The sequence below is a fragment of the Poeciliopsis prolifica genome, unplaced genomic scaffold (genome assembly GCF_027474105.1).
Source record: "Poeciliopsis prolifica strain line A6 unplaced genomic scaffold, Auburn_PproV2 SCAFFOLD003, whole genome shotgun sequence".
Lineage (NCBI taxonomy): Eukaryota > Metazoa > Chordata > Actinopteri > Cyprinodontiformes > Poeciliidae > Poeciliopsis > Poeciliopsis prolifica.
The window spans coordinates 18546564-18574192 of NW_026562378.1; the positions used below are offsets into that span (position 1 = coordinate 18546564).

The 27629-nt window shown below is 38.8% G+C and overlaps 1 protein-coding gene across 7 annotated transcripts in view; it reads left to right on the forward strand.

Annotated features, from left to right (window-relative positions):
- Window positions 1-27629, forward strand: part of arhgap9 (Rho GTPase activating protein 9) — a 96181-nt gene that overhangs the window by 37016 nt on the left and 31536 nt on the right. For all 7 annotated transcript variants that reach the window (XM_055027558.1, XM_055027564.1, XM_055027561.1 and 4 more), the window contains 2 exons: window positions 25532-25798; window positions 27151-27240. In XM_055027558.1, coding sequence (XP_054883533.1) covers window positions 25532-25798; window positions 27151-27240 — 357 coding nt within the window. The remainder of the gene's footprint in view (window positions 1-25531; window positions 25799-27150; window positions 27241-27629) is intronic.

Genomic DNA, 27629 nt, shown 5'->3' on the forward strand with positions numbered 1-27629 from the left:
ATAACCATGTGGAACCCAGCAGAACTAAAACAATCGTTTCAATATTATTACCCAATGAAAGAAAGGGATCTTTAAATTGAGAGCGATGTGCGGTATGTTAATTAAGCTACTGAATCACTGCTGTGCGTAAATGTTAGAGTTGCTATTTTTTTTCCATAACACACTAGAGAAACACATCTCAGTGGGAACAGTGTTGTTCTTCCTTTTTTCCAGTGCATCAAAGTCTGGAGTTAGTTTTGTTGTGGCAATTCTCAGAACAGATCTGAGGTGTTGGTCAGTTAACCAGGATCTGTGATGAGCTTTGTTGATGTTTATGACGCTGAAAATCTGCTCACACATGAAGGTGAAGCAAACAATGCCATCTTCTGCGGCATCCACCGGAAGTTTTGGAAATGTGGCTTCGAAATAAAAGTCTTTCAGTTTAAGAGATCTCAACTTCTCTTTTGAGATGGTATCAGTCTTCAGTCTTTTACCTTAAATGAGGTATCAGCTATTTCCCTTACTTGTTACCCATGTTTAGTATACTGAATGGAGTAAGCCAGGCTTGGACTCTCCACATGCTATTGATGACATTGCAGCGATCTTTAGCATGGATGCTAATGTTTAGCATCAGAATGCTGGGTCCAAACGACGGGCACACTTTGGCAGGGCCCCGGTTAAATTTCTTCAGGAATTTTCTAGTTATTTATTATTCTTCCGTAGACCGGAATGCGGCTCGCACCGCTGCGAGCCCACCCACAAAAGTGGTATCAAAACGTGCGGCTTGTTCCCGGCATTGGAGCTATTACTTTTATGGGGAATCGGCGTTACGACGGCGACGTAAAAAGCGAAAAACGAGCGAAATTTCCAACTGCCGAAACGCAGAGCATAACTGCCACCAACTGCCGCTCCGCTAGAGTGAAAAATGAAGTGAATTTCTGACCCCAAATAAATTTTGAAATCGCCGTCACGCCCACAAATATCGTGCAATCGGTCTCAAACTCGGTCATGACATAGATACGAATGTCTGCTCCGGTAAAATGTTTTCAAATTTTTCTAGGGCTTACGGTTTTTTGTCAAGGTGCTTTAGAGCAAAATCAAGTTCCAGCCTAACTGACGCTCTCCACCATATATTTTCATACTTTTCTGGAAAATTTCAGACCTCAGCGCACACCATTTTTCTCTCATCGCTGTAATTACTATGAATGAGCTACAGATAATTTGCAGGACTATCGGAGACAAAAAATAGCTCTCTCATATGCTTCAAACGGTTCTCCGATACGTATCACGGTTCCCGAACGGCAAGGAGTTGTTCGGGCTGCTTTTTCCATTATAACTGACTGAGCTGTCTCACAAAGATAGAAATCTGTCTCTGCCTCACACACATGACAGTTGACCTCTTTAGAACTACAATTCCTGAAGGTTAGAACTACAACATGGCGGAACACTCAGTGTCTACAAAAGAGGTCAGAGCTGATTGTCAGAACTACAACATGGTGGAACTGTCAGTTACTACTGAGGAGGAATGAGCTGGCCTTTAGAATTACATTGTGTTTTGGGCTTTTTATAACTGATTTTAAGCAACCATTGTTACACACAGGATTAGTATGTGAATTTTAAATTAAGCTTAATGAAAATTTCAAAATGAAAGCTTGAATATTTCTCTCAGGCCTTTCAGAAAAAATAACTTCTTCAAGCATTTAGAATTAAGTCTCTCCTTGTGTGTCACACTGACATGATAGTTGACCTTCTCCTTAGAACTACAATAACTGCAGGTTTGGACTACAACATGGCGGAACAGTCAGTGCCTACAGAAGAGGTCATAGGTGAATATAAAAACTACAACATGGTGGAACTGTCAGTTACTACTGAGGAGGACTGAGCTGCTCTTTAGAACTACAATTCCTGATTGTCAGAACTACAACATGGTGGAACTGTCAGTTACTACTGAGGAGGAATGAGCTGGCCTTTAGAATTACATTGTGTTTGGGCTTTTTATAACTGATTTTAACCAACCATTGTCACACACAGTATTTGTGTGGAAATTTTAAATTAAGCTTAATGAAAATTTCAAAATAAAATCTTGAATATTTCTCTCAGGCCAGTCAGAAAAACTAACTTCTTCAAGCATTTATAATTAAGTCTCTACTTGTGTGTCGCAATGACATGACAGTTGACCTCCTCTTTGGAACTACAATTCCTGAAGGTTATAACTACAACTTGGCTGAACACTCAGTGCCTACAGAAGAGGTCATAGGTGAATATAAAAACTACAACATGGTGGAACTGTCAGTTACTACTGAGGAGGACTGAGCTGCTCTTTGGAACTACAATTCCTGAAGGTTAGAACTACAACATGGCGGAACACTCAGTGCCTACAAAAGAGGTCAGAGCTGATTGTCAGAACTACAACATGGTGGAACTGTCAGTTACTACTGAGGAGGAATGAGCTGGCCTTTAGAATTATATTGTGTTTGGACTTTTCATAACTGATTTCAAATGGTTGTGTAACAATCATTTGATACACACAGGATTAGCGTGGTAATTTTAAATTAAGTTGAATTAAAATTTCAAAATAAAAGCCCTGACATACTTTTATATTAGGGAATTGCTCTCTTGGGGATTATGTGACTTTTTTTTTAACAAAACCACTGTTACACTTTGGATTATTTTGGACAGTGAAAATGAAGCTTACTGAAAATTTCAAAATAAAAGCCTTAAGATTCCTTTCTGGCTCATGCCTATTTTAGGGAGAATGGCTGCCTCAAACTGATAGAATTAAGTCTCCCCCTGTCTGACTCACAGCTGGCAGAGGATCCATTACCATGGCAACGGAACACAAAGGGGCCAGCTGATTAGGACTACAAAAACGCATCACTGTAGTTCTAACTATGGCAGAACTCAGAGAAAAAAGCTGAACTTTAGAACTGCTTGTGTTTTGGGCCTTTTATAACCATTTTTAACCAACCATTGTTACACATGGAATTAGTGTGAAAATTTTAAATTAAGCTTTAAAAAATTTTCAAAATAAAAGCCTTGACAATTTTCCCATCAATTAAGTGCTCTTTTGACCATTATATGTCTGATTTAACCAAATCACTGTTATACATGGGATTACATTGACCATTTAAAATGAAACATTCTGAACATTTCAAAATAAAAGCCTTAAGATTCGGCCGTGGCTAATGCAGCGCCGCAGGCGCTGCAATGATATTAGCTTGCATTATCTTTTCCTCTCAAGTTAGGGCACTGTCTTGCGCAGCAAGACAGTGCATTAGCATTAGCACAAACATTAGCATTTCTCTGTTTCCCACCAGTGCACTGCCGTAGGCAGTGCAATAAGATTATCCTGCATGATCTTTTCCACTCAGGTTAGGGCTCTGCCTTGCACAGCAAGGTAGAGCATTAGCATTAGCCTTTTACCTTGCATGAGGTATTAGCTATTTTCCTTACTTATTACCCATATTTACTATACATGCTTGTGACTCTCCACATTATATTGATGACATTGCAGCATTCTTTAGCATGGATGCTAATGTTTAGCATCAGAACGCTGGGTCAAAATCGACGGGCACACTTTGGCAGGCCCCGGTTAAATTTCTTCAGGAATTTTCTAGTTGGGGCCTGCCCATAGCAATGCATAAGGAGACAGTGACTGACTTGCGAAGCAAGTCAGTCACTGCCTCCATGCATTGCATGGCAGGCACCTATTAATCTTCACCCAATAGAATGTCTCTTTATTATTATTATTGGGGCCTGCCCATAGCAATGCATAAGGAGAGCAGTGACTGACTTGCGAAGCAAGTCAGTCACTGCCTCCATGCATTGCATGGCAGGCACCTATTGTTCTTCACCTAATAGAACGCCTCTTTATTATTATTATTATTATTATAGAACTTTATTTTTCTTCCGTAGACCGGAATGCGGCTCGTACCGCTGCGAGCCCACCCACAAAAGTGGTATCAAAACGTGCGGCTCGTTCCCGGCATTGGAGCTATTACTTTTGGTGGGATTCGGAGTTACGATAAAAAAGTAAAAAGCGAAAAACCATCAAAAAATTCTTGTCAGTTAGAAACTGCCCAAACTAGAGTGTAACTGACGTTTCGTTAGAGTGTGGGAAGCAGTGCGATTCTGACCCCAATAAATTTTGAAATCGCCATCACGCCCACAAATATCGCCCTATCGGTATCAAACTCGGTCATGACATAGATACGCATGCCTGCTCCGGTAAAATGTTTTCAAAATTTTTCTAGGGCTTATGGTTTTCTGTCTAGGGGCTTCAGAGCAAAGTGATGCGACAGGATTTCGACTCGCTCAGCCAGGATCACTTCCATGTATTTCTGAAAAATGTCAGACCTCAGCGCACACCATTTTTATCTCGTCGCTGTTATTAATGTGAGTGATGTACAGATATGAATAGCGGGACTATCGGAGACGAAAGATAGCCCTCTTATACGCTTCAAACGGTTTTCCGATACGTATCACGGTTTCCGAACGGGAAGGAGTTGTTTGGACTGCATTTTTCAGTCAAAACCGACTGGGTGTCTCACAAAGATAGAATTCTTTCTGTCTCACACACATGACAGTTGCAGAGGATTAATTACCATAGCAACGAAGCACAGCAGGGCCGAGCAGCTAATTAGAACTACAAAAACGCATCATTGTAGTTTTTACTGTGGCAGAGCTCTGAGGAAGGAGCTGGCCTTTAGAATTATAAATTAGAACTACAAATACGCATCACTGTAGTTTTTACTATGGCAGAGCTCTGAGGAAGGAGCTGGCCTTTAGAATTATAAATTAGAACTACAAATACGCATCACTGTAGTTTTTACTATGGCAGAGCTCTGAGGAAGGAGCTGGCCTGTAGAACTACTTGTGTTTTGGGCATTTTATAACTGATTTTTACCAACCTTTGCTACACATGGGATTAGTGTTAATTAAGTTTAATTAATCTTAATGAAATTAAGCTTAATGAAAATTTCAAAATAAAAGCCTTGACAATTTTTATATCAATTGCTGTTTGGAGCATTTTAGAACTGATTTAACACAATCACTGTTACTCATGTGAATAGATTGGACATTTAAACGAGGCTTACTGAAAATTTCAAAATAAAAGCCTTAATATTCCTTTCTGGCTCATGCCTATTTTAGTGAAAATGGCTGCCTCAAGCTGATAGAATTCTGTCTCCACCTGTCCGACTCACAGCTGGCAGAGGATCCATTACCATAGCAACGGAGCACAGCAGGGCCAGTGGTTAGGACTACAAATACGCATCATTGTAGTTTTTGCTATGGCAGAGCTTGGAAGGTGTTGGCCTTTAGAACTACTTGTGTTTTGGGCATTTTATAACTGATTTTATCCAACCATTGTTACACACAGGATTAGTGTGGTAATTTTAAATTAAGTTGAATTAAAATTTCAAAATAAAAGCCCTGACATTCTTTTATATTATGGAATTGCTCTCTTGGGGATTATGTGACTTTTTTAACAGAACCACTGTTACACTTTGGATTATTTTGTACAGTTAAAATGAAGCTTACTAAAAATTTCAAAATAAAAGCCTTAAGACTCTTTCTGGCTCATGCCTATTTTAGTGAAAATGGCTGCCACAAACTGATAGAATTATGTCTCCCCCTGTCTGACTCACAGCCTGCAGAGGATCCATTACCATAGCAATGGAACACAGCAGGGCCAGTGGTTAGGACTACAAAACTGCATCACTGTAGTTCTAACTATTGCAGAACTCGGAGGAAAACGCTGGACTTTAGAACTGCTTCTGTTTTGGGCCTTCTATAACTCTTTTTAACCAACCATTGTTACACATGGAATTAGTGTGAAAATTTTAAATTAAGCTTTAAAATATTTTCAAAATAAAAGCCTTGACAATTTTCCCATCAATTAAGTGCTCTTTTGACCATTTTATGTCTGATTTTACCAAAAAATCGTTACACATGGGATTACATTGGGCATTTAAAATGAAGCTCACTGAAAATTTCAAAATAAAAGTCTTAAGATTCGTCTGTGGATAATGCAGCGCCGCAGGCGCTGCAATGATATTAGCTTGCTTTATCTTTTCGTCTCAAGTTAGGGCCCTGTCTTGCGCAGCATGCACTGTGCAGCAAGACAGTGCATTAGCATTAGCACAAACATTAGCATTTCACTGGCATTTAAGATTATTAAGAATAAGATTATCCTGGATGATCTTTTTCTCTCAGGTTTTCTCTTAGCATTAGCCTTTTACCTTAGCCTTTTCCTTTACTTATTACCCATGTTCAATAATTCATGCTTGTGACTATCCACGTGCTATTGATGACATTGCAGCTTTCTTTAGCATGGATGCTAATGTTTAGCATCACATCGCTGGGTCCAAACCGACGGGCACACTTTGGCAGGCCCCGGTTAAATTTCTTCAGGAATTTTCTAGTTATAACTTATTCTTCCGTAGACCGGAATGCGGCTCGCACCGCTGCGAGCCCACCCACAAAAGTGGTATCAAAACGTGCGGCTTGTTCCCGGCATTGGAGCTATTACTTTTATGGGGAATCGGCGTTACGACGGCGACGTAAAAAGCGAAAAACGAGCGAAATTTCCAACTGCCGAAACGCAGAGCATAACTGCCACCAACTGCCTCCGCTAGAGTGAAAAATGAAGTGAATTTCTGACCCCAAATAAATTTTGAAATCGCCGTCACGCCCACAAATATCGTGCAATCGGTCTCAAACTCGGTCATGACATAGATACGAATGTCTGCTCCGGTAAAATGTTTTCAAAATTTTTCTAGGGCTTACGGTTTTTTGTCAAGGTGCTTTAGAGCAAAATCAAGTTCCAGCCTAACTGACGCTCTCCACCATATATTTTCATACTTTTCTGGAAAATTTCAGACCTCAGCGCACACCATTTTTCTCTCATCGCTGTAATTACTATGAATGAGCTACAGATATGATTTGCAGGACTATGGGAGACAAAAAATAGCTCTCTCATACGCTTCAAACGGTTTTCCGATACGTATCACGGTTTCCGAACGGCAAGGAGTTGTTCGGGCTGCTTTTTCCATTATAACTGACTGTGCTGTCTCACAAAGATAGAAATCTGTCTCTGCCTCACACACATGACTGTTGACCTCTTTAGAACTACAATTCCTGAAGGTTAGAACTACAACATGGCGGAACACTCAGTGCCTACAAAATAGGCCAGAGCTGATTGTCAGAACTACAACATGGCGGAACTGTCAGTTACTACTGAGGAGAATGAGCTGGCCTTTAGAATTACATTGTGTTTGGGTTTTTGATTGTAATAAGCAACCATTTGTTACAGACAGGATTAGTTTGGCAATTTTAAATTAAGCTTAATAAAAATTTCGAAATAAAACCTTGAATATTTCTCTCAGGCCTGTCAGAAAACTAACTTCTTCAAGCACTTAGAATTAAGTCTCTCCTTTGTGTCACACTGACATGACAGTTGACCTCCTCTTTAGAACTACAATTCCTGAAGGTTAGAACTACAACATGGCAGAAACTCAGTGCCTACAGAAGAGGTCATAGGTGAATATAAAAACTACAACATGGTGGAACTGTCAGTTACTGCTGAGGAGGAATGAGCTGGCCTTTAGAATTACATTGTGTTTGGGCTTTTTATAACTTATTTTAAGCAGCCATTATTACACACAGTTTTTGTGTGGAAACTTTAAATTAAGCTTAATGAAAATTTCAAAATAAAACCTTGAATATTTCTCTCAGGCCTGTCAGAAAAACTAACTTCTTCAAGCATTTAGAATTAAGTCTCTCCTTTTGTGTCACACTGACATGACAGTTGACCTCCTCTTTAGAACTACAATTCCTGAAGGTTAGAACTACAACATGGCAGAACACTCAGTGCCTACAGAAGAGGTCATAGGTGAATATAAAAACTACAACATGGTGGAACTGTCAGTTACTACTGAGGAGGACTGAGCTGCTCTTTAGAACTACAATTCCTGAAGGTTAGAACTACAACATGGCAGAACACTCAGTGCCTACAGAAGAGGTCATAGGTGAATATAATAACTACAACATGGTGGAACTGTCAGTTACTACTGAGGGGGACTGAGCTGCTCTTTAGAACTACAATGACTGCAGGTTAGAACTACAACATGGCGGAACACTCAGTGCCTACAAAAGAGGTCAGAGCTGATTGTCAGAACTACAACATGGCGGAACTGTCAGTTACTACTGAGGAGGAATGAGCTGGCCATGACAAGTACTTGGTTTTTGGGAATTTTAGAACTGATTTCAAAACTCCATAGTTACACATGGGATTAGTGTTACCATTAAAATTAAGCTTAATGTAAATTTCAAAATAAAAGCCTTGACAATTTTTCCATCAAGTAATTGCTCTTTTGACCACTATATAACTGATTTAACCCAATCAGTGTTAAACATGGGATGAGATTGGCCATTTAAAATTAATCTCAATGAAAATTTCAAAATAAAAGCCTTAAGATTCCTTTCTGGCTCATGCCTATTTTAGGCAAAATGGCTGCCTCAAACTGATAGAATTAAGTCTCCCCCTGTCTGACTCACAGCTGGCAGAGGATCCATTACCATGGCAACGGAACACAAAGGGGCCAGCTGATTAGGACTACAAAAACGCATCACTGTAGTTCTAACTATGGCAGAACTCAGAGAAAAAAGCTGGACTTTAGAGCTGCTTGTGTTTTGGGCCTTTTATAACTATTTTTAACCAACCATTGTTACACATGGAATTAGTGTGGAAATTTTAAATTAAGCTTTAAAAAAAATTCAAAATAAAAGCCTTGAGAATTTTTAGATTAAATAAGTGCTCTTTTGACCATTATATGTCTGATTTAACCAAATCACTGTATACATGGGATTACATTGACTATTTAAAATGAAACATTCTGAACATTTCAAAATAAAAGCCTTAAGATTCGGCCGTGGCTAATGCAGCGCCGCAGGCGCTGCAATGATATTAGCTTGCATTATCTTTTCCTCTCAAGTTAGGACACTGTCTTGCACAGCAAGACAGTGCATTAGCATTAGCTAATTAGCATTTCTCTGTTTCCCACCAGTGCACTGCCGTAGGCAGTGCAATAAGATTATCCTCCATGATCCTTTACACTCAGGTTAGGGCTCTGCCTTGCACAGCAAGCAGGCATTAGCATTAGCCTTTTACCTTGCATGAGGTATTAGCTATTTCCCTTACTTATTAACCATATTTACTATACATGCTTGTGACTCTCCACATTGTATTGATGACATTGCAGCTTTCTTTAGCATGTATGCTAATGTTTAGCATCAGAACGCTGGGTCCAAATCGACGGGCACACTTTGGCAGGCCCCGGTTAAATTTCTTCAGGAATTTCTAGTTGGGGCCTGCCTAGCAATGCATAAGGAGAGCAGTGACTGACTTGCGAAGCAAGTCAGTCACTGCCTCCATGCATTGCATGGCAGGCACCTATTGTTCTTCACCTAATAGAACGCCTCTTTATTATTATTATTATAGAACTTTATTTTTCTTCCGTAGACCGGAATGCGGCTCGCACCGCTGCGAGCCCACCCACAAAAGTGGTATCAAAACGTGCGGCTCGTTCCCGGCATTGGAGCTATTACTTTTGGTGGGATTCGGAGTTACGATAAAAAAGTAAAAAAGCGAAAAACCATCAAAAAATTCTTGTCAGTTAGAAAGTGCCCAAACTAGAGTGTAACTGACGTTTCGTTAGAGTGTGGGAAGCAGTGCGATTCTGACCCCAAATAAATTTTGAAATCGCCATCACGCCCACAAATATCGCCCTATCGGTATCAAACTCGGTCATGACATAGATACGCATGCCTGCTCCGGTAAAATGTTTTCAAAATTTTCTAGGGCTTATGGTTTTCTGTCTAGGGGCTTCAGAGCAAAGTGATGCGACAGGATTTCGACTCGCTCAGCCAGGATCACTTCCATGTATTTCTGAAAAATGTCAGACCTCAGCGCACACCATTTATCTTTCTTGTCGCTGTTATTAATGTGAGTGATGTACAGATATGAATAGCGGGACTATCGGAGACGAAAGATAGCCCTCTTATACGCTTCAAACGGTTTTCCGATACGTATCACGGTTCCGAATGGGAAGGAGTTGTTTGGACCGCTTTTTTCAGTCAAAACTGATGGGTGTCTCACAAAGATAGAATTCTTTCTGTCTCACACATGACAGTTGCAGAGGATTAATTACCATAGCAACGAAGCACAGCAGGGCCGAGCAGCTAATTAGAACTACAAAAACGCATCACTGTAGTTTTTACTATGGCAGAGCTCTGAGGAAGGAGCTGGCCTGTAGCACTACTTGTGTTTTGGGCATTTTATAACTCATTTAACCAACCTTTGCTACACATGGGATTAGTGTTAATTAAGTTTAATTAATCTTAATGAAAATTTCAAAATAAAAGCCTTGACAATTTTTATATCAATTGCGTTTGGAGCATTTTAGAACTGATTTAACAGAACCACTGTTACACTTTGGATTATTTTGGACATTTAAAATGAAGCTTAATGAAAATTTCAAAATAAAAGCCTTAAGATTCCTTTCTGGCTCATGCCTATTTTAGTGAAAATGGCTGCCTCAAACTGATAGAATTATGTCTCCCCCTGTCTGACTCACAGCTGGCAGATGATCCATTACCATAGCAACGGAACACAGCAGGGCCAGTGGTTAGGACTACAAAAATGCATCACTGTAGTTCTAACTATGGCAGAACTCAGGAAAAAGCTGGACTTTAGAACTGCTTGTGTTTTGGGCCTTTTTTAACTCATTTTAACCAACCATTGTTACACATGGAATTAGTTTGGCAATTTTAAATTAAGCTTTAAACAAATTTCAAAATAAAAGCCTTGACAATTTTTATATTAAGTGCTTTTTTGACCATTATATGTCTGATTTAACCAAATCACTGTTGTACATGGGATTACATTGACCATTTAAAATTAAGCATTCTGAAAATTTCAAAATAAAAGCATTAAGACTCGTCTGTGGCTAATGCAGCGCCGTGGGCGCTGCAATGATATTAGCTTGCATTATCTTTCCTCTCAAGTTAGGGCACTGTAGGTAGAGCATTAGCATTAGCCTTTTACCTTGCATGAGGTATTCGCTATTTCCTTACTTAATGCAGTAAGTCATGCTTGTGACTCTCCACATGGTATTGATGACATTGCAGCTTTCTTTAGCATGGATGCTAATGTTTAGCATCAGAACGCTGGGTCCAAACTGACGGGCACACTTTGGCAGGCCCCGGTTAAATTTCTTCAGGAATTTTCTAGTTGGGGCCTGCCCATAGCAATGCATAAGGAGAGCAGTGACTGACTTGCGAAGCAAGTCAGTCACTGCCTCCATGCATTGCATGGCAGGCACCTATTGTTCTTCACCTAATAGAACGCCTCTTTATTATTATTGGGGCCTGCCCATAGCAATGCATAAGGAGAGCAGTGACTGACTTGCGAAGCAAGTCAGTCACTGCCTCCATGCATTGCATGGCAGGCACCTATTGTTCTTCACCTAATAGAACGCCTCTTTATTATTATTATTATTATAGAACTTTATTTTTCTTCCGTAGACCGGAATGCGGCTCGCACCGCTGCGAGCCCACCCACAAAAGTGGTATCAAAACGTGCGGCTCGTTCCCGGCATTGGAGCTATTACTTTTGGTGGGATTCGGAGTTACGATAAAAAAGTAAAAAGCGAAAAACCATCAAAAATTCTTGTCAGTTAGAAACTGCCCAAAACTAGAGTGTAACTGACGTTTCGTTAGAGTGTGGGAAGCAGTGCGATTCTGACCCCAAATAAATTTTGAAATCGCCATCACGCCCACAAATATCGCCCTATCGGTATCAAACTCGGTCATGACATAGATACGCATGCCTGCTCCGGTAAAATGTTTTCAAAATTTTTCTAGGGCTTATGGTTTTCTGTCTAGGGGCTTCAGAGCAAAGTGATGCGACAGGATTTCGACTCGCTCAGCCAGGATCACTTCCATGTATTTCTGAAAAATGTCAGACCTCAGCGCACACCATTTTTATCTTGTCGCTGTTATTAATGTGAGTGATGTACAGATATGAATAGCGGGACTATCGGAGACGAAAGATAGCCCTCTTATACGCTTCAAAACGGTTTTCCGATACGTATCACGGTTTCCGAATGGGAAGGAGTTGTTTGGACCGCTTTTTTCAGTCAAAACTGACTGGGTGTCTCACAAAGATAGAATTCTTTCTGTCTCACACATGACAGTTGCAGAGGATTAATTACCATAGCAACGAAGCACAGCAGGGCCGAGCAGCTAATTAGAACTACAAAAACGCATCACTGTAGTTTTTACTGTGGCAGAGTCTGAGGAAGGAGCTGGCCTGTAGAACTACTTGTGTTTTGGGCATTTTATAACTGATTTTAACCAACCTTTGCTACACATGGGATTAGTGTTAATTAAGTTTAATTAATCTTAATGAAATTAAGCTTAATGAAAATTTCAAAATAAAAGCCTTGACAATTTTTATATCAATTGCTGTTTGGAGCATTAGAACTGATTTAACACAATCACTGTTACTCATGTGAATAGATTGGGGCCATTTAAACGAGGCTTACTGAAAATTTCAAAATAAAGCCTTAATATTCCTTTCTGGCTCATGCCTATTTTAGTGAAAATGGCTGCCTCAAACTGATAGAATTATGTCTCCCCCTGTCTGACTCACAGCATGCAGAGGATCCATTACCATAGCAACGGAGCACAGCAGGGCCAGTGGTTAGGACTACAAATACGCATCACTGTAGTTTATTATGGCAGAGCTCTGAGTAAGTTGTTGGCCTTTAGAACTACTTGTTTGGGCATTTTATAACTGATTTTATCCAACCATTGTTACACACAGGATTAGTGTGGTAATTAAATTAAGTTGAATTAAAATTTCAAAATAAAAGCCCTGACATTCGTTTATATTATGGAATTGCTCTCTTGGGGATTATGTGACTTTTTTATATACACACTGTTACACTTTAGATTATTTTGGAAAGTTAAAATGAAGCTTACTGAAAATTTCCAAATAAAAGCCTTAAGACTCTTTCTGGCTCATGCTATTTTAGGCAAAATGGCTGCCACAAACTGATAGAATTATGTCTCCCTGTCTGACTCACAGCTGGCAGAGGATCCATTACCATAGCAATGGAACACAGCAGGGCCAGTGGTTAGGACTACAAAAACGCATCACTGTAGTTCTAACATGGCAGAACTCAGAGGAAAAAGCTGGACTTTAGAACGCTTGTGTTTTGGGCCTTTTATAACTCTTTTTAACCAACCATTGTTACACATGGAATTAGTGTGAAAATTTTAAATTAAGCTTTAAAAAATTTTCAAAATAAAAGCCTTGACAATTTTCCCATCACTTAAGTGCTCTTTTGACCATTTTATGTCTGATTTAACCAAATCACTGTTATACATGGGATTACATTGACCATTTAAAATTAAACATTCTGAACATTTCAAAATAAAAGCCTTAAGATTCGGCCGTGGCTAATGCAGCGCCGCAGGCGCTGCAATGATATTAGCTTGCATTATCTTTTCCTCTCAAGTTAGGGCACTGTCTTGCGCAGCAAGACAGTGCATTAGCATTAGCACAAACATTAGCATTTCTCTGTTTCCCATCAGTGCACTGCCATAGGCAGTGCAATAAGATTATCCTGCATGATCTTTTCCACTCAGGTTAGGGCTCTGCCTTGCGCAGCAAGGCAGAGCATTAGCATTAGCCTTTTACCTTGCATGAGGTATTAGCTATTTCCCTTACTTATTACCATATTTAGTGTACTGAATGCAGTAAGTCATGCTTGTGACTCTCCACATTGTATTGATGACATTGCAGCTTTCTTTAGCATGGATGCTAATGTTTAGCATCAGAAAGCTGGGTCAAAATCGACGGGCACACTTTGGCAGGCCCCGGTTAAATTTCTTCAGGAATTTTCTAGTTATTATTATTATAGAACTTTATTTTTCTTCCGTAGACCGGAATGCGGCTCGCACCGCTGCGAGCCCACCACAAAAGTGGTATCAAAACGTGCGGCTCGTTCCCGGCATTGGAGCTATTACTTTTGGTGGGATTCGGAGTTACGATAAAAAAGTAAAAAGCGAAAAACCATCAAAAAATTCTTGTCAGTTAGAAACTGCCCAAACTAGAGTGTAACTGACGTTTCGTTAGAGTGTGGGAAGCAGTGCGATTCTGACCCCAAATAAATTTTGAAATCGCCATCACGCCCACAAATAGCCCTATCGGTATCAAACTCGGTCATGACATAGATACGCATGCCTGCTCCGGTAAAATGTTTTCAAAATTTTTCTAGGGCTTATGGTTTTCTGTCTAGGGGCTTCAGAGCAAAGTGATGCGACAGGATTTCGACTCACTCAGCAGGATCACTTCCATGTATTTCTGAAAAATGTCAGACCTCAGCGCACACCATTTTTATCTTGTCGCTGTTATTAATGTGAGTGATGTACAGATATGAATAGCGGGACTATCGGAGACGAAAGATAGCCCTCTTATACGCTTCAAACGGTTTTCCGATACGTATCACGGTTTCCGAATGGGAAGGAGTTGTTTGGACCGCTTTTTTCAGTCAAAACTGACTGGGTGTCTCACAAAGATAGAATTCTTTCTGTCACACACATGACAGTTGCAGAGGATTAATTACCATAGCAACGAAGCACAGCAGGGCCGAGAAGCTAATTAGAACTACAAAAACGCATCACTGTAGTTTTTACTGTGGCAGAGCTCTGAGGAAGGAGCTGGCCTGTAGAACTACTTGTGTTTTGGGCATTTTATAACTGATTTTAACCAACCTTTGCTACACATGGGATTAGTGTTAATTAAGTTTAATTAATCTTAATGAAATTAAGCTTAATGAAAATTTCAAAATAAAAGCCTTGACAATTTTTATATCAATTGCTGTTTGGAGCATTTTAGAACTGATTTAACACAATCACTGTTACTCATGTGAATAGATTGGGGCCATTTAAACGAGGCTTACTGAAAATTTCAAAATAAAAGCCTTAATATTCCTTTCTGGCTCATGCCTATTTTAGTGAAAATGGCTGCCTCAAACTGATAGAATTATGTCTCCCCCTGTCTGACTCACAGCATGCAGAGGATCCATTACCATAGCAACGGAGCACAGCAGGGCCAGTGGACTACAAATACGCATCACTGTAGTTTTTATTATGGCAGAGCTCTGAGTAAGTTGTTGGCCTTTAGAACTACTTGTGTTTGGGCATTTTATAACTGATTTTATCCAACCATTGTTACACACAGGATTAGTGTGGTAATTTTAAATTAAGTTGAATTAAAATTTCAAAATAAAAGCCCTGACATTCGTTTATATTATGGAATTGCTCTCTTGGGGATTATGTGACTTTTTTATATACACCACTGTTACACTTTAGATTATTTTGGAAAGTTAAAATGAAGCTTACTGAAAATTTCCAAATAAAAGCCTTAAGACTCTTTCTGGCTCATGCCTATTTTAGGCAAAATGGGCTGCCACAAACTGATAGAATTATGTCTCCCCCTGTCTGACTCACAGCTGGCAGAGGATCCATTACCATAGCAATGGAACACAGCAGGGCCAGTGGTTAGGACTACAAAAACGCATCACTGTAGTTCTAACATGGCAGAACTCAGAGGAAAAAGCTGGACTTTAGAACTGCTTGTGTTTTGGGCCTTTTATAACTCTTTTTAACCAACCATTGTTACACATGGAATTAGTTTGGCAATTTTAAATTAAGCTTTAAACAAATTTCAAAATAAAAGCCTTGACAATTTTTATATTAACTAAGTGCTTTTTTGACCATTATATGTCTGATTTAACCAAATCACTGTTGTACATGGATTACATTGACCGTTTAAAATTAAGCATTCTGAAAATTCCAAAATAAAAGCCTTGAGATTCGTCTGTGGCTAATGCAGCGCCGCGGGCGCTGCAATGATATTAGCTTGCATTATCTTTTCCTCTCAAGTTAGGGCACTGTCTTGCACAGCAAGTAGAGAGCATTAGCATTAGCCTTTTACCTTGCATGAGGTATTCGCTATTTCCCTTACTTAATGCAGTAAGTCATGCTTGTGACTCTCCACATGGTATTGATGACATTGCAGCTTTCTTTAGCATGGATGCTAATGTTTAGCATCAGAACGCTGGGTCCAAACTGACGGGCACATTTTGGCAGGCCCGGTTAAATTTCTTCAGGAATTTTCTAGTTATTTATTATTCTTCCGTAGACCGGAATGCGGCTCGCACCGCTGCGAGCCCACCCACAAAAGTGGTATCAAAACGTGCGGCTCGTTCCCGGCATTGGAGCTATTACTTTTATGGGGAATCGGCGTTACGACGGCGACGTAAAAAGCAAAAAACGAGCAAAATTTCCAACTGCCGAACCGAAAAGCTCAACTGCCAAAACCTAGAGTGTAACTGACGTTTCGTTAGAGTGTGGGAAGCAGTGCGATTCTGACCCCAAATAAATTTTGAAATCGCCGTCACGCCCACAAATATCGTGCAATCGGTCTCAAACTCGGTCATGACATCGATACGTATGTCTGCTCCGGTAAAATGTTTTCAAAATTTTTCTAGGGCTTACGGTTTTCTGTCAAGGTGCTTTAGAGCAAAATCAAGTTCCAGCCTAACTGACGCTCTCCACCATGTATTTTAATACTTTTCTGGAAAATTTCAGACCTCAGCGCACACCATTTTTCTCTCATCGCTGTAATTACTATGAATGAGCTACAGATATGATTTGCAGGACTATCGGAGACAAAAAATAGCTCTCTCATACGCTTCAAACGGTTTTCCGATACGTATCACGGTTCCCGAACGGCAAGGAGTTGTTCGGGCTGCTTTTTCCATTATAACTGACTGAGCTGTCTCACAAAGATAGAAATCTGTCTCTGCCTCACACACATGACTGTTGACCTCTTTAGAACTACAATTCCTGAAGGTTAGAACTACAACATGGCGGAACTGTCAGTTACTGCTGAGGAGGAATGAGCTGGCCTTTAGAATTACATTGTGTTTGGGCTTTTATAACTGATTGTAAGCAACCATTGTTACACACAGTATGTGTGTGGACATTTTAAATTAAGCTTAATGAAAATTTCAAAATAAAAGCCCTGAGATTCTTTTATATCACGTAATTGCTCTCTTGGGCATTATGTGACTTTTTTAACATAACCACTGTTAAACTTTGGATTATTTTGGACATTTAAAATGAAGCTTAATGAAAATTTCAAAATAAAACCTTGAATATTTCTCTCAGGCCTGTCAGAAAAACTAACTTCTTCAAGCATTTAGAATTAAGTCTCTCTGTGTGTCACACTGACATGAGAGTTGACCTGCTCTTTAGAACTACAATTCCTGAAGGTTAGAACTACAACATGGCGGAACACTCAGTGCCTACAAAAGAAGTCTGAGCTGATTGTCAGAACTACAACATGGCGGAACTGTCAGTTACTACTGAGGAGCAATGAGCTGGCCTTTAGAATTACATTGTGTTTGGGCTTTTATAACTGATTTTAAGCAACCTCTGTTACAGTCAGGATTAGTTTGGCAATTTTAAATTAAGCTTAATAAAAATTTCGAAATAAAATCTTGAATATTTCTCTCAGGCCTGTCAGAAAAACTAACTTCTTCAAGCACTTAGAATTAAGCCTCTCCTTGTGTGACACACTGACATGACAGTTGACCTTCTCCTTAGAACTACAATAACTGCAGGTTTGGACTACAACATGGCGGAACAGTCAGTGCCTACAGAAGAGGTCATAGGTGAATATAAAAACTACAACATGGCGGAACTGTCAGTTACTACTGAGGAGTAATCAGCTGGCCATGACAAGTACTTGGTTTTTGGGAATTTTTTGAACTGATTTCAAAACTCCATAGTTACACATGGGATTAGTGTTACCATTAAAATTAAGCTTAATGTAAATTTCAAAATAAAAGCCTTGACAATTTTTCCATCAAGTAATTGCTCTTTTGACCACTATATAACTGATTTAACCCAATCAGTGTTAAACATGGGGATGAGATTGGCCATTTAAATTAAGCTTAATGAAAATTTCAAAATAAAAGCCTTAAGATTCCTTTCTGGCTCATGCCTATTTTAGGGAAAATGGCTGCCTCAAACTGATAGAATTAAGTCTCCCCCTGTCTGACTCACAGCTGGCAGAGGATCCATTACCATGGCAACGGAACACAAAGGGCCAGCTGATTAGGACTACAAAAACGCATCACTGTAGTTCTAACTATGGCAGAACTCAGAGAAAAAAGCTGGACTTTAGAACTGCTTGTGTTTTGGGCCTTTTATAACTATTTTTAACCAACCATTGTTACACATGGAATTAGTGTGGAAATTTTAAATTAAGCTTTAAAAAAATTTCAAAATAAAAGCCTTGAGAATTTTTAGATTAAATCAGTGCTCTTTTGACCATTATATGTCTGATTTAACCAAATCACTGTTATACATGGGATTACATTGACCATTTAAAATGAAACATTCTGAACATTTCAAAATAAAAGCCTTAAGATTCGGCCTTGGCTAATGCAGCGCCATAGGCGCTGCAATGATATTAGCTTGCATTATCTTTTCCTCTCAAGTTAGGGCACTGTCTTGCGCAGCAAGACAGTGCATTAGCATTAGCACAAACATTAGCATTTCTCTGTTTCCCACCAGTGCACTGCCGTAGGCAGTGCAATAAGATTATCCTGCATGATCTTATCCACTCAGGTTAGGGCTCTGCCTTGCGCAGCAAGGCAGAGCATTAGCATTAGCCTTTTACCTTGCATGAGGTATTAGCTATTTCCCTTACTTATTACCCATATTTAGTATACTGAATGCAGTAAGTCATGCTTGTGACTCTCCACATTGTATTGATGACCATGCAGCTTTCTTTAGCATGGATGCTAATGTTTAGCATCAGAAAGCTGGGTCAAAATCGATGGGCACACTTTGGCAGGCCCCGGTTAAATTTCTTCAGGAATTTTCTAGTTCTTCTTTATTTTTCTTCCGTAGACCGGAATGCGGCTCGTACCGCTGCGAGCCCACCCACAAATGTGGTATCAAAACGTGCGGCTTGTTCCCGGCATTGGAGCTATTACTTTTATGGGGAATCGGCGTTATGACGGCGACGTAAAAAGCGAAAAACGAGCAAAATTTCCAACTGCCGAACCGAAAAGCTCAACTGCCAAAACCTAGAGTGTAACTGACGTTTCGTTAGAGTGTGGGAAGCAGTGCGATTCTGACCCCAAATAAATTTTGAAATCGCCGCCACGCCACAAATATCGTGCAATCGGTATGAAACTCAGACATGACATCGATACGTATGTCTGCTCCGGTAAAATGTTTTCAAAATTTTTCTAGGGCTTACGGTTTTCTGTCAAGGTGCTTTAGAGCAAAATCAAGTTCCAGCCTAACTGACGCTCTCCACCATATATTTTCATACATTTCTGGAAAATTTCAGACCTCAACACACACCATTTTTCTCTCATCGCTGTAATTACTATGAATGAGCTACAGATTTGATTTGCAGGACTATCGGAGACAAAAAATAGCTCTCTCATATGCTTCAAACGGTTTTCTCATACGTATCACAGTTCCCGAACGGCAAGGAGTTGTTCGGGCTGCTTTTTCCATTATAACTGACTGAGCTGTCTCACAAAGATAGAAATCTGTCTCTGCCTCACACACATGACTGTTGACCTCTTTAGAACTACAATTCCTGAAGGTTAGAACTACAACATGGCGGAACACTCAGTGCCTACAAAAGAGGTCAGAGCTGATTGTCAGAACTACAACAGTAACTGTCAGTTACTGCTGAGGAGGAATGAGCTGGCCTTTAGAATTACATTGTGTTTGGGCTTTTATAACTAATTGTAAGCAACCACTGTTACAGACAGGAATAGTTTGGCAATTTTAAATTAAGCTTAATAAAAATTTCGAAATAAACCTGGAATATTTCTCTCAGGCCTGTCAGAAAAACTAACTTCTTCAAGCACTTAGAATTAAGCCTGTCCTTGTGTGTCACACTGACATGACAGTTGACCTCCTCTTTAGAACTACAATTCCTGAAGGTTAAACTACAACATGGCGGAACACTCAGTGCCTACAGAAGAGGTCATAGGTGAATCTAAAAACTACAACATGGTGGAACTGTCAGTTACTACTGAGGAGGACTGAGCTGCTCTTTAGAACTACAATGACTGCAGGTTAGAACTACAACATGGCGGAACACTCAGTGCCTACAAAAGAGGTTAGAGCTGATTGTCAGAACTACAACATGGCAGAACTGTCAGTTACTACTGATGAGGAATCAGCTGGCCATGACAAGTACTTGGTTTTTGGGAATTTTAGAACTGATTTCAAACTCCATAGTTACACATGGGATTAGTGTTACCATTTAAATTAAACTTAATGTAAATTTCAAAATAAAAGCCTTGACAATTTTTCCATCAAGTAATTGCTCTTTTGACCACTATATAACTGATTTAACCCAATCAGTGTTAAACATGGGATGAGATTGGCCATTTAAAATTAATCTCAATGAAAATTTCAAAATAAAAGCCTTAAGATTCCTTTCTGGCTCATGCCTATTTTAGGGAAAATGGCTGCCTCAAACTGATAGAATTAAGTCTCCCCCTGTCTGACTCACAGCTGGCAGAGGATCCATTACCATGGCAACGGAACACAAAGGGGCCAGCTGATTAGGACTACAAAAACGCATCACTGTAGTTCTAACTATGGCAGAACTCAGAGAAAAAAGCTGGACTTTAGAACTGCTTGTGTTTTGGGCCTTTTATAACTATTTTTAACCAACCATTGTTACACATGGAATTAGTGTGGAAATTTTAAAATAACTTTTAAAAAATTTCAAAATAAAAGCCTGGACATTTTTACAATAAATAAGTGCTCTTTTGACCATTATATGTCTGATTTAACCAAATCACTGTTATACATGGGATTACATAGACCATTTAAAATTAAACATTCTGAACATTTTCAAATAAAAGCCTTAAGATTTGGCCGTGGCTATGCAGCGCCGCAGGCGCTGCAATGATATTAGCTTGCATTATCTTTTCCTCTCAAGTTAGGGCACTGTCTTGCACAGCAAGACAGTGCATTAGCATTAGCACAAACATTAGCATTTCTCTGTTCCCCACCGGTGCATTGCCGTAGGCAGTGCAATAAGATTATCCTGCATGATCTTTTCCACTCAGGTTAGGGCTCTGCCTTCGCAGCAAGGCAGAGCATTAGCATTAGCCTTTTACCTTGCATGAGGTATTAGCTATATCCTTTACTTATTACCCATATTTAATATACTGAATGCAGTAAGTCATGCTTGTGACTCTCCACATTGTATTGATGACATTGCAGCTTTCTTTAGCATGGATGCTAATGTTTAGCATCAGAACGCTGGGTCAAAATCGACGGGCACACTTTGGCAGGCCCCGGTTAAATTTCTTCAGGAATTTTCTAGTTATTAGTTTATTATTGTTTTTTCTCATTAAACTTTACTTCCTTTACTCAGTTTTTATCGTCATCATCAGTGACGTCAGATTGTAGAAAATGGGTCAAGCAAATCCATCACATGCAGCTGACGCAGAGGGAAGTGTGGGATTAGATTAATTTTGACTTCCTCTTACTGACAACCGGTAATTTCATGGATTTACATGGCATAGCTTAAAAAATAATAAAACAGAGATAGATTTTTGCAAATTTAGCAACTTTTCAGGGTTGCCTTAAACCAGATAAATCAACATAGCAGGGTTTGTTCTTCTGCAATCACTCATGCGGACTGCAGAAGTCTTTTGCTTAATTTTTCTCATGTAACTTGTTTGTTCTGAGCAGAGTACTTTAATGAAAGCAACAAATATAGAGCAATAGGAAAGAAAATTTAATTCGTCATGACTGAATTCTGCACAGTGCCTGGGCTCAGAACCAGCACCAGAGGCTGAAATTGATTTACACTTGGGCTCGTTCTTAATAATCCTCTTGGAGAAGCAATCAAGTTAGCATTGTCGTGACGCCAGAGCTTCCCCTACATTACATCAGAGGGGATTACACATGGCCGCGCTGGTGAAAGAAATCCAAGGTTATGCTTCTGTCAGCCGAGGGAAACTCCAACTGCTGAGTCTCCCAAACTGTGGAGTTTAATCTGTACTGAACTGAGACCTCCGATTATAGATAGATGTGATCTCAGTGGAAATGACTGTGCTTTTTTTTTTATCACTCCCATTTCCTCTTCCCTGTCCCTTTTTGTCTTTTCTATCTCTCGTCTCTAAAAGCCCTCTTTATTTGAGACTTTAATACCAGTAAGCAGGATTATGCTATTCTGAAAACTCTCCCTGACCAAATGTAACTCTGACATTCCCCTGCCTGTGATGATGAGTTTCAAAAACAGATGTAATTTTCCTCATCGCTGAAGACTTGGTTGTTTAGCTTAAAAGATGTCAAAATACAAATTTGATATTTTGACTTTCTCAGTATCTATCTTCCATCCAAATATTTTTTTTGCCAAATTTCCTGCTGAAATGTAATCTGCAGGATCTTATTAATCTTATTAATCTTTTAACCAAAAAAATATACAGTCTCCTCACTTACTATCAACTCTGGTAAAGGTTTTTACAAAGCCTTACAATGTGTTGAAGCAGCAGCATAATCTCACTATGAAAAGTTTGAAAAATCCTACATGTTACAACCCAGGGCTAGAATAGGAGATTGTGTTGTACAGCAACAAAATCTCCTATTCATAAAATGGAAAAGACTATAATCAAAGGTACAGATATGTGGCTCTTCTAAGTCAGGAAAAGGCTGCAACAACACATTTTTTGACTAAAGCATTCTTATCTCTACAGTCAGCATGTTATCAGAAAAGCTTAAAATATCTAGCACTGTGAGAAACAAGGCCGGATGGAAACCTACATTTATCTTACTACCTTGTACAGTGACAAGCAAGATAAAGGGGAAGTAAAAAAAGACATTTTCAAAACTCACTGAAAATTGTCATCTTTGGTTCTCTGACACTCCAAAACTGTTTATTTAAAAAGCCTTTATACATATATTTTCTATTGGTGCTAATAACTGTGGAATATACTCATTGCAGGTTACATAATTAACAGAATACAAGCTATTAAAATTTATTCAAATAGGCATCAACTTCAAACAAAATTAACTATATTTCAACCTAATTTCATTAGCCAGACCAGGTAAACAACATGAGTAAGTTGTCATTGTTTACCTTTTATATAATGTTGCATTTTGATATATATTAACAGCCTTTGATGAATCTGCGTAGAAACATGCAACAGCAAGATTTTCAGAAAAGAAATTGTGGCTGTGGAAAATGACTTACTGAAGAGAAAACAATCCACTTGCTTGATCAAATGGTGTGAAATTGGTCATAGTGGGAGATTTGTCCAACTTGATTCAGGATTTTTATTTCTACTCTTCTGTGATGAAGTAGACATGGGCACATTTGTCTTGTCAGGGGAAACCTGAAGCCAGTCGCCCTTCAGTCCTCAAGAAAACATTTGTAACTGCAGGCCAGTTTTATCCAAAATTCATAGTTCATTAACATTTGTTTAAAAGATATTTTAAATGATGTTAGGCAAATACTTTATTTATTTATGAATTTAGACTGTAGGGAAATTTTTATAAAACTAAAAAACACTTTAGAATTATAATTATTTATAGTTTATTACATAGATCAGTAATAAACTATATTAGTAAGTTTTATATATTTCTTGTTATAACTAAATGCTTTGTGCTGTTTGGGAATGTTTAATAAAAATATTTAGAGGTACAATACTGAAAAAAATGGATTTTTATTTGCAAAATGGGGGAAATACTCAGTAATGCCAGTTGTCTCATTTGTAGAAGTTGAAATTTTATATAATTTAAATTGATGTATTTGACACTCTAAACTGCGTGTGTTATTATACGTCTTATTTTGCTTGAAGAATGGTAGGTTTTGTCACACAAGGTTTCTTTGTGTAACAAGGCCAATTGAGTCAAATCATGTGTATTTATGCAGCACATTTCAACAAAAACATAATTTTAATATTTTTTTATTTTCACTTATTACAACTCAAAGGTAGCTCTAAATAAAACCTTGATTTTCTTTAAATCAAGGTTTCAGCAGTCGTGCAGTTTTCTGGAAGTTTGTTCCAGAGTAGTGTAAAAATAAAACTGAATTCTGCTTCTTTATGATTATGGATATGGAGTGTTTTGGGTGATCTTCTGGTTCAAGTTTGAGTGGTTAAATCCTTCTGATTTTCAGACACAGACCTGTTCGACCCTGTTGACAGTTAGTTGGTTTTGATATAACCACTGAAGTAACCCGAAGAAAGCTGTGAGTCCAGATGCATCAGGAAACGGAAAGTTTCCTGCCAGCTTGTGTGAAATTCACTCAGATCTCTTTATACTCAAGCATCACACACAGACATCTTTGTGTGGATCAGCGGGGTCGTCTCAGTGGAAGATTTAACTGTGAAACTTTGATCTGTGTGTCAAAGCAGACTTTGAATCAACTTCCCTTAACATCTGAATCAACTTTATTTGACAATGTTGTGTACACATCCAACAAATTTGACTTCAATTTCTAGCACTCAAAGCCTACAGATGTTAGGTATTACTTTAACATATAACATGCTCATTTTGTGTGCTAGTGAAAGCAAAATGGCTTATGTTATGTAGGGTGCATATACATAATATGGGAATGTTTGCAATTTTAAAGAGAACCTACTTTTTTTACCACAGAAATATAGTTATGCCTGTAATTATGAATTAAATAAATACATTGCAACCAACCACCTTTGAAAAAAATCCCCTAGGTATTTTGACTACTTTTGCTTTGATTTTATATTTATATTTTAGTATGTGATGGATCATTGTCTAAATTGCCATTAAATTACAAAGTTTGAAAAGTTTAAGAGGTATCAATACGTTTGCATTTAACTGTAAGGTTTAAAATAATTTCTATGGCACCCGTGGACTATTTACAATTTAAAGATTGGGTTCATAACTAGGACCAACGTGCAAGTCACTAAAACAGCTTTAGGATTTATGGATCTTGATCCCTTGTAGCTTTTGCTGCGGGTGAGCACGTATTTCTGTAAGCTCTGTGTTAATCCAAAGTCCATTTATTTATGTAAAATTGGCGAGTCCTGTCCAATGTTATTTATGGTTTCTGTTGTTTGCTCATGTTTTGCATACCAAATTTACTTTTTATGTTCAAACCATTAATATTTTTTTTTTCTTTTTTTCAGTTTTTGCAGTTCTTATTGCGTACATGATGTATGGGGCAAAACATGTAAACAGCAGATAATTCTTAGGTCCTTAATGAGTCCACAAAACCTAGATGCACATTTAGAGTCAGAAAAACTAATAACAGCATCACTCCTTTTTTATCTGTAGCAGAAAATAGTTCACAAGAAGCATGGTGTTTTTGGAATATAAAGTTGCCACTTAACATCTAATGAAATTTTATGTTGTTTTTTTTTCATCCAAGGTCCCTACTGAGGCCTACATGTCCCAGCTCTCCTGGCAGGACTCCCCTATTTATGCAGAAATGCAGCTGGAGAAGCGTCTGTCCCAGCAGGAGCCCCCCATCCCAGCTGTGGGTCAGCAACCTCTTCAGATCATGGACCTGTGGGAACAGTATTCCGATCCAGGCACAGGTAGATGCTATTATGTCAATAGCATTACCAAGGAGAGGTCATGGAAACCCCCTCGCCGGGCTCGTTCTCAGTGCACCAATAAGAGTCCAACACAGCAGGTACTTTCTGTTCCCTCTGAACCCTTTTCTTTCCTTCTGCTGCTGAATGGGTCTTAAAGTGTGAAAAGGTTGGCAGGTTCTGAGCCAGATGAAAGTGTCTTCTCTTAAAAGAGTGTGTAGTGGAGGTCATGGTATGGAATAAAAGGCTCGGCTCATTTCCAGGTTTCTATGGCTTGCCGGTATCAACACCAATGGGGACGTTTTCAGTCACACAAGTCTGCACGTATAAGCCTATATGGTATTTTCTCGTTTTACTGAGGCACAGGATGTAAAGATCGTTATTTTTATTGAAATGGTCTACTTCTTAAGGGGAGACTCATTTATAACTTTGAGCTTGACATACAGTATGGCTTCAAACTTGTTTTCCTTCTTACTGTTAGTTAATTTATAATTTACTTGTAAAAGAATTTGTCATTTAAAAAAAAATACCCTGAAAAACACGTTTTGCATATTTGCATTGTCTTGTTGAAAGTTGAACTTCCACCACAGCAGTGTGCTCAACTTTTTTGCAGCCTGCAACAAGTTAAGGATTGCTCTGTAGCTACGTCAATCTTTCTCTCAACTCTGACAAACTTCCTTGTGCTGCTGGAATAATTCCCATTTCTATAGCATGATGCTGCAAACAACATTGCTACTGTTTGGCATGGGTGATGGTTTTATTTAGATTTATATGTTGGTGTAAAGTTGCAATTTTGGTCTCATGAGCACTTTATTTCACATGCGTGCTATGTTAAATAGATTTAAACTTTTCCACAACTTTTTTCATGTCTGGTTTATTCTGTGATCTTGATGATGCTGGCTACTCACTGATGTTCTCAAACAAACGTCTGAGGCTTTCCCAGAACATCTGGATCTATTCGGAGATTAAATTACATGCATAGACTTCTACTAAATATAAAAACTTGAAGCACTATAAATTATTTTGCTGGTAATGTATAGTATGCAACTTTTTTCATCCATGGTGTTGCAGATGAGTAAACAGAAAGTGAGTTTTTTTTTTTTTAGATCATTGTGCTGGGCTTTAATTCTCTAAAAACTTGGATCCCTTTTTGACAGACACTTCCTTCTTCGTAGTATCATAATAATTTATTTAAACTGTGTTGTTGGTGGGGCATTTGTGGCTTTTTAGCTTTTAAAACATTTTGCAGATCACTGCTTGGAGGAAACAAAATCCACTGAGCAATAGTTCTCCAAATGAAACAAAAAAAACCTCCCTTGTTTGCTTTGCAAACAAAGGAGACTTTTGAGTCAGAAAATATTCAGTTTATTCAAAAATATTAGCAAATAAGATTAATGGTGTCAAGCCAATGATAATCCATGTTTTAAGATTTGTGTGTGTTTGTCTTATGCAGGGCAGTCCAGCACAGGCTCAGACGTTACCCCGGGACACCAGCCATCTGTCACTACCCCTCTCTAAGACGGGCAATGGAACTATGCACAGGGTAAACCCTCTACAGCCTTGTAAAGATGGATCAAATGTATCTGAACCAGTTATGTGGAATTTAATAGATTTATCTGAAATAGCTCAGTAGTTTTAGTACATAAAATGTCAGGATTGTTTGTGTTTCAATCAGTCAGCTGCTGTGGCTTATGTGGAAAGAACATATGCTGTGGAGTGACTGCATTTGGTTTATACGGATGTGAGCACGTTTCAGTTTAAACAAAAGGCAATATTTGTTTCCTCATTCTCTTTGTCTGTTGATGTTTAGAAACCTATTTCTTTCTCAGTTGTTGATTTGAGTTGTGGAGAGAACATGAATTTACAATTGGAGATTGAAGTTGACTGAATGGTTAGAAGTTTCAGACTAAAGTTATATATTCTCAGCAGTCT